The sequence below is a fragment of the Theropithecus gelada genome, unplaced genomic scaffold (genome assembly GCF_003255815.1).
Source record: "Theropithecus gelada isolate Dixy unplaced genomic scaffold, Tgel_1.0 HiC_scaffold_765, whole genome shotgun sequence".
NCBI lineage: Eukaryota > Metazoa > Chordata > Mammalia > Primates > Cercopithecidae > Theropithecus > Theropithecus gelada.
Window position 1 is genome coordinate 1 of NW_020264363.1, and position 8,433 is coordinate 8,433.

General features: G+C 52.7%; 1 protein-coding gene across 1 annotated transcript; it reads left to right on the forward strand.

Annotated features, from left to right (window-relative positions):
• Nucleotides 1–516: 516 nt before the first annotated feature.
• LOC112618001 (protein tweety homolog 2-like) lies at nt 517–7,998 on the forward strand (the record flags this gene model as incomplete). The annotated part of the gene is made up of 3 exons (XM_025374626.1): nt 517–702; nt 1,180–1,258; nt 7,842–7,998. Coding segments are annotated over 3 exons (346 nt in total), but the record flags the coding sequence as incomplete, so codon positions are not given.
• Between the last annotated feature and the right edge of the window lie 435 nt (nt 7,999–8,433).

An 8,433-nucleotide genomic window follows, 5' to 3' on the forward strand; every position in this document is an offset into this window, starting at 1 on the left:
TCCAAAGGAGTTCGGTGGGGCCCAGAGCAGGAGCTGGGGCCCAGGGTGGTGACAGCCCTCAGGCCACAGCCTGGCCTCCCTTCTCCTCTCTTCTCACCAGGACTTTGCGATCTGGAATGAGGAGAGTTCCCGGTGCTGGGAGGAGTGCCCCGGGAATACCAAGAAGGATACATGGGGTCACTGTTTTCAGGGAGCCTGCAGTCCTCTTGAGGAGATGGGAAGGGACAGAAGGCGTACAGGCACCTCATGAGCAGATTAGGCAAGAGGACGCAGGGTAGAGAGGACTCACATGCGCATGGTCAGCATGGTGGGGAGCCTGGAAGAGCTGGTCGTGAAGCTGGGAATGGGCCAGAGTGATCTGCAGGAGGCAGGCCAGGGACCGTGTTTTAAAGGAGTCTCAAGGAGACACACACGGCCAGAGTCCTGACAGGAAAGGCAGGGAAGCAGGACAGGACCTGGCTGCCTCGGAGCCGCCTTCACCCTTCACAGCTGGCCATCTTCTACCCGTTGTTCTAGAAACAGAAACTACGACGACATTGATGATGATGACCCCTTTAACCCCCAAGCCTGGTGCATGGCGGCCCACAATCCCCCGAGGGAGCAGCTTCACAGCTTCTGCAGCTACAGCAGTGGCCTGGGCAGTCAGACCAGCCTGCAGCCCCCTGCTCAGACCATCTCCAATGCGCCTGTCTCCAAGTACATGTATGGCCTGCTCACACACCCAGGCTGCCTGGACAGCATGTTGCGTGGGGTCTACAGCGCCAGGTGGGGGGAGGAAGGCATCCAAGGCCACCCGTGGTCCCCACTATAGCCACGGGGTGCCTGGAGGGAAGGCCCCCCGGGAGCATCTGGTCACCCCTCACACCCACATGTGCTGGGGGAAGAACCTACTGATGTCAGCAGCCTCTGCCACAAGCTGATGGGACAGGTCCCAGGCCCAAGAAGCTGCATTTCTCCAGGCCATGCTGCTCTCAGCCTTCGTTGCCCATCAGCCACTTGTCCCCAGGCTTCCCAAGGTGCTCTTCTCCATATCTGCCCACCGCACCTCCTCCACTCTAGCTGTGGTTCGGGTCCATCCCCTGCCTCCCATGTGCTCACCCATGGGACCCTCCTGTAGAAATCCGCACATACCTCCATTCCCACACCATCCCCTCCTGAGCTCTCCTCTCATCCCCGCAGGAACCAAGCCATGCTCTCTGGTAGGAACCCACGCTACGAGAACGTGCCGCTCATCGGGAGAGCCTCCCTTCCGCCTACGGTAATTGGGGCTCTGGCCCTTCCTTGTTGGGGTAATACGTAAAGACAAAACCTCCTGTCAACCCAGTGAATCCTGTCCACAAAGGCAGAAAAGAATGAAACAGTTCTGTAATTGAATACGCTCTAAACCAGACCGTCGTGGGTATCCCAGGCAGTCCCCTAAGGAGATTGCAAAGATGCAAGAAATCTCACTCCTTCCCCTAACCAGGCAGGAATAAGACACAGCCCACTGCATACCTGTCATCCAGCAAGAGGACTTGACGGCACTGTTTGTCACAGTAGTCCACCTTAATCCACTTGCTGATTGGGGTGGCTGTCCTGGTGAAGTAATTGCCTTTATTTATTTTATTTATTTATTTTGAGATGGAATCTCACTCTGTTGCCAAGGCTGGAGTGCAGTAGCACAATATTGGCTTGCTGCAACCCAGGTTTCAAGCAATTATCCTGCCTCAGCCTCCCAAGTAGGTGGGATTACAGGTGCGTGCCGCAACGCCTGGCTAATTTTTGTATTTTTAGTAGAGATGGGGTTTCACCATGTTGGCCAGGCTGGTCTCGAACTTCTGACCTCAGGTGATCCGCCCGCCTCGACGTCTCAGAGTGCTGGGATTACAGGCATGAGCCACCACAACCGGCCAGCTAATTGCCTTTATCCAGAGGAAAAATAAAACTCCTATTTCCGTAACAATCAGATAGTTACAACTTGGAGCCAGGCCCGTAAGTGAACTGTCACTGAGAAGGAGATGAGGTGCTGTCTTCCTGATGTTTGTACTTCCAAGAGATGGCTCCCAGACCGTGACAAACCATCCCTGGATTGTAACACTGGCAAGGACCATATTCAGCCTTTAAGAAGGTTTGCAGACATCTCAAAAGACAGAAATTATTTACAATGATACGTTTTCTAAAGGAAATAATGCAAGAAGAGAGGGGGCCTCATTCCCTTTGTGCACCAGAGAAAATTAAGGAAGTGTTTTTCTTTGTAGATTTCTGTTTAGCTTAATCCTTCGTCTTTCTTGGGCTGGAGGGTGGGTGGGCTGTGGTGGCGGGTCTGGGAGGGTTGAACCCAAACACAGCCTTCCTCAATCCGTCTCAGCTCCCCATGTCCCTAGGACTGTGCCCGAGTGGGGTCTGTGCCTCTTGTCCACCCCACCACCTCCAGCCAGGGTACCTGAGATGCAGCCTCAGGGAAGTAGCTCAGGGTGGGAGGTTGAGAAGCAAAGACCGTGCTGTCTCATCCCAGAGAAGTATCCAAAGGACTCAGAAATACTGGCTGAGACAAAGAGCTGCAAACAGACAGGGAAGTGACCACCGAGGTTCAGAGACACAGACCCCAGTGCCAAATGCCTGGGTTCACATCCCAGCTCATCGCTTGTGGCCTCTGTGACTTTGGACAAGCACTTTGCTGCTCTGTGCCTCAGTTTCCCCATCTATAGAATGGGTATGGGAATACTAGCACGTTCCTTCTCAGTGGTGTGTGCATTGGGGAAATTGATTATTATCAGAGCATACGTGTGAAGCATCCAGTGAGTGCCGTAGGACAAGAAGCTATTATTTGTGATTTTCTTCCACCCCACCTCCACAGAGCTGTGGCATTTATTAATTTAATTTTGTTTTTTTACTTTTTATGAGACGGAGTCTCTTCTGCCCAGGGTGGAGTGCAGTGGTGTGATCTCAGCTCACTACAACACCTCCCGGGTTCAAGTGATTCTCCTGCCTGAGCCTCCCTACTAGCTGGGATATACAAGCATGCACCACCACACCTGGCTAATTTTTGTATTTTTAGCAGAGACAGGGTTTCACCAGGCTGGTCTCGACCTCCTGACCTCAGGTGATTCACCCTCCTTGGCCTCCCAAAGTGCTGGGATTACAGGCGTGAGCCACCGCACCCGGCCAGAGCTGTGGCATTTATAAGAAAGGACAAGGGGAATCAAAGGCCAGAAGTCTGCCACGGGGTGGGCAGAAGGGTTCTGGAGCCAGGCGTCTCCCTTCATTTGGCTGGGTGAGGCATTTCACTGCGCCCGCCCAGGTAGTTTGGAAGGGAACATCCAACAGGAAAGCAGAAGCACTGGAGCCTGAGTACCTGGGACCAGAGTGATAGACCTGGGCCCTGAGGACCCAGGAAGTGCACGCACAGGCACCCAGGGAGTCAGCTTCCTAGTCATGGCACTTGGTGAAAATCATACCATCAGACCCAAGAAAAGAGCAAGTGGGACCCAGTCCCTGTCTTCAGGAAGTTCCAGTCTATAGAAGGGGCACTCAAGAAGGCTGCCTGTAGAAAGTGCTACAAGGTACTTTGGGACCAGAAAGAAGGAGCTGTCTTTGCTGCTGCTCTAGGGAATTCCAGAAAGTTCTATTTAATAGTTGGCATTTGAGCCACAGTGTAGAGCAGGGGCTCACTCAGGGGCAGTTTTCCCCCCAAGGACATTTGGCAATGTCTGGAGGCATTTTCATTACCACACTTGGAGGCTGGGGAAGGAGACTGGATGCTATTGACATTAGTGGGTGGAGCCCCCACCACAAAGCCTGGTGCAGCCCCAAATGTCTATAGGTTTTGGGGCCTGTCCTCTGCATGTGGGATGTTTAGCAGCATCCCTGGCCTCGACCCACTAGCAAGCCTGCTGAAACCAATCCCCCTGTCATTCACTCCTGCGCCACCACCTTGGTGCTTTTGCCTGGAGCACCTCACCTGCTGTCCCCGCAGCTTTACCAACACAAGCCTCGGCCTCATGTTGTTCTTCTTCCTGGAGTCCTCGGAAGTGGGCTGGTTGAACCTGTATTCAAAGTCAGCACCATTTATTATCTATTCTTATTTTTTTTTAGACAGAGTATCACTCTGTCACCTAGGCTGGAGTACAGTGGCGCAATCTCAGCTCATTGCATCCTCCACCTCCTGGGTTCAAGCAATTCTCATGCCTCAGCCTCCCAAGTACCTGGGACTACAGGCATGTGCCACCACGCCCGGCTAATCTTTGCATTTTTAGTAGAGATGGGATTTCGCCATGCTGACCAGGCTAGTCTCAAACTCCTGGCCTCAAGTGATCCACCTGCCTCGGCCTCCCAAAGTGCTGGGGTCACAGGCATGAGCCACCATGCCCCGCCTAGAAGTCAGCACCTTTTAAATCCCAGCCTAGCTTCTCTTACTAATCAGAAGCCTCCCGGGTTCCTTTTTCCAACTACCAGCTGCTATGGCCCCAGGAATGCAGATTGGCTTTAATATTAATCTAAGCACAACGTAATTAGGGGGAATCTGCTGTGAAAAAAGAATTACTCTATGCATTGTGATGCCAAATAAAAATGATTTTCGGATTACCTTCTGTTTGAAAGATCCAGGCCACTCGTCCTGCAGAGATAATCAGCAACTGACCTTATTTGCAAGGCTCAAGGACAGAAAACCCTTCCTCCCTAGATTTAAGACCTGCCCAGAAACACTTATTGCTTTGACCAAGTTGACTGCCCAGTCCCACCTAGCTCAGCCTGCCCTGGGAAGACCCTTCCACCTCCATGCCTGGTAAGGGACCTAGAGAGACATCTAATGATGCTGCAGACCAAGGAACCCCACAGCGTGGAGGATGTGGGTGTCTGCCCCAGTAAAGACAGCACAGCTGGCTGCACCCCACCCTCCCCGGGATGCCTGCTCTAAACACTCCTTAGGATTGAGCAAGTTCGAGAAGTGGATAAACTCCTCCCTCTGCCGAGCGCCCTCTCTGGGACAGTCCGGGGATCTCACTGGGTGGGTGATGTCACGCCTGGTGATCGGGATATACAGCCTGTCCCTTGCTGGAAATGCTTCTTCGCCCAGCTCTGCCTTCAAGGAATAATCTCTCCTATCCTTTTAGGCACTGTTTCCTGGACTTGATGAACAAAAATGACTCAGGGCAATTAAAATTGAGTGAACAAAAATGACCCAGGGCAGTTAACAATACTGACATTGAGACTTCTCTTCAGACTTATAGAAACAGAGTATCTTGGGGAAAGAGCCTGGGAGATTCTAAGTTTAGCGAACTTATTATGATTTAAGTTGGGAAATACTGCTTTAAGAAGGAGGGTCTTGGCCAGCACAGTGGCTCATGCCTGTAATCCCAGCACTTTGGGAGGTCAAGGCAGGTGGACCACTTGAGGCCAGGAGCTCGAGACCAGCCTGGTCAACATGGTGAAACCCCATCTCTACTAAAAATACAAAAATTAGCTGGGCATGGTGATGGGTGCCTGTAATCCCACCTACTCGGGAGGCTGAGGCAGGAGAATCACTTGAACCCAGGAAGCAGAGGTTGTAGTGAGCCGAGAGTGCAACACAGCACTCCAGCCTGGGTGACAGAGTGAGTTTCTGTCTCAAAGAAAATAAAAAAAGAAGGAGGGTCTCATACTTGCATATGCATCAGAATCACCTGCGGGACCCACTCTGTTTCTGATTCAGAAAATCTGAGTTAGAGCCTGGAGATGTGCCTTTTTTTGTTTTTTTGAGACTGAGTTTCGCTCTTGTTGCCCAGGCTGGAGTGCAGTGGCATGATCTCAGCTCACTGCAACCTCCCCCCAAGATCAAGCGGTTCTCCTGCCTCAACCTCCCGAGTAGCTGAGATTACAGGCCCCCACTGATTTTTTTGTATTTTTAGTAGAGACAGGGTTTCACCATGTTGGCATGGCTGGTCTCGAACTCCTGACCCTAGGTGATCCACCTGCCTCCGCCTCCCAAAGTGCTGGGATTATAGGCGTGAGCCACCGCGCCTGGCCGGAGATGTGCGTGTCTGACATATTCCTAGGTAAAGCTGATGCTGCTGCCCTGGAAATCGCGCTTGGAGAACCACTGCTCTGAGGCGGGCTTCTTCAACCTCAGTGCTATTGATGGGCAGGGTCATTCTCGGTGGATGGTTCCTGTGCATTGTACGATATCTAGCAGCATCCCTGGCCTCTACTTGCTACATGCCAGTGGCACCCCAGTCCCCAGTTGTGACAACCAGAATGTCTCCAGACATTGCCTAATGCCCCTGGGTGGCAAAAACACCCCTGGTTGAGACCCACTGGGTCGAAGAGCCTCATGCTCCCTCCTTCCCGACCCCAGCCCAAATGGAAGCATTTCATTCTCTCTGATGTGAATGGCCTGAACCCCTGAAACTTCCCTGTATCAGGAGAGTGGCAGCTTCTGGAAGCTTGTTAGAAGTACAGAATCTCAGGTCCTGTGGACAAGATCCCCAGGTAGCCTGTGTACAGGGTATAGAGTGAAAGGCCCTCTCCACTGCCAAGGATGAGTAACTGAGGTCTGTCGAACACCTACTCTGTACTGGGTCACTGCTCTCCAACTTGAATGCACACTGGAGTTGCCTAAAGAGCTCTAAAAACACTGATAGCTCTTTAAAATGCTTAGTTTTATGTTATGTGCATGGGTTTTTTTAAGAGACAGGGTCTCGCTCCGTTGCCCAGGATGAAGTGCAGTGGTGTGATCTTAGCTTGCTGCAACCTCTACCTCCTGGGCTCAAGTACCTTCTCCTCCTGCCTCAGCCTCCTGAGTGGCTGGGACTACAGGTGCATGCCACCGTGTCCAGCTCATTTTTTGTATTTTTGATAGAGACAGGATTTTGCCATGTTGCCCAAGCTGGTCTCGAACTCCTGGGCTCAAACGATCCTCCTGTCTCTGTCTTCTAAAGTGCTGGGATTACAGGTATGAGTCACCACCGTTATGTGCATTTTGCATCAACAAAAATATACGTATCTATATACTAGCGGGTGTGGCCTGGGCATCGGGATGTTTTTAGGCTTCCCAGGTGTTTCTGGCAAGCAGCCCGGTTTGAGAGCAGCTGTGTTAAGGCTCTTCCCTGCTCCATATCATTTCACCCTTTCTTTTTTTTTTTTTTTTTTTGAGACAGAGTCTCACTCTATAGCCCAGGCTGGAGTGCAGTGGTGCAATCTTGGCTCACTGCAAACTCCACCTCCCAGGTTCACGCCATTCTCCTGCCTCAGCCTTCCAAGTATCTGAGACTACAGGCGCCCGCCACCACGCCCAGCTAATTTTTTGTATTTTTAGTGGAGATGGTGTTTCACCGTGTTAGCCAGGATGGTCTCAATCTCCTGACCTCGTGATCCGCCTGCCTCGGCCTCCCGAAGTACTAGGATTACAGGCGTGAGCCACCGCCCCCGGCCTCATAATTTCACCCTTTCAACGTAAGAGCTGGGTGCTCTTATGTCCATTTTGGAGGTAGGGAAACTGAGGTTAGAAAAGGTTGGAGAACCTAAGCCAAGGTCAGGGGGTAAGATGCACAACTGGGATTTGAACCTGCTTCTCTTGCGTCTCTGGGCCTCTGCCCCCCAGCCTGCTGGCTGCTGACTGCTCCTCCATGAGTTGGTGGACCCTGATGCTGCCCTCAGTGTGAGGGGACAGGTTGGGTGCTGGGGCGGAGTGGACATTGGAGGACAGCTGGTCTGTGTGTGCATTTTTTATCTGAGGCTGAGAGCCAGATGATGGCCCGGCACGGCCGGGTTTCCCTCATTCCCTAAGACACCCGGCCCAGTTCCACTCTGAGAAGTCCCCGACACCTTTGCTGGTGCAGTGCCTGGCTGAGCCAGCTCTGACCATCCCCTCTCTTCTCTCTCGGCAGTATTCTCCCAGCATGAGAGCCACCTACCTGTCTGTGGCAGATGAGCACCTGAGGCACTACGGGAATCAGTTTCCAGCCTAACAGACTTGCGGGGATTCCTGCCTCCTTTTTCCATTTTGGTTTTTAATTAGTCCAAATGCAAGCTGCGTTTCTTTAATAGAAACCATAAGGCATCTGGAGCCCGAGAGGCCTCCTGCTGTGGCAGAGGAGCAGCTGGGATTCCCGACCAAAGCCCCAGGGGGGCAGAAGACTCACCACGTGGGCCAGCCTCTCTCTTCTGCCCTGCTCTCCACACCAGAAATGTCCCCAGGTGCTTGGCTGCCTCAGAGGTACCATCCCTGAGCTGGCTGCCTGGCCCTGCTCACCCCTATGCCTCGCCCTCGCCAGGAGGGGAGTGGCAGTGAGGAGGGGGCCAGGTCAGGTGCTGTGTGTTCTCTCTGGTCCCACAACCATGACTCTGCCTCTTGTCAGCCTGGCCAAGAGCCCAGACGACCCCTCTCGGAGTCACCTTGTCCTCCGTTCCCTGCAGGTAACATGAGAAGGACTGATGAGGAGATGCTCTTTAAGAAGGTCACACCCTTGATGACACCAG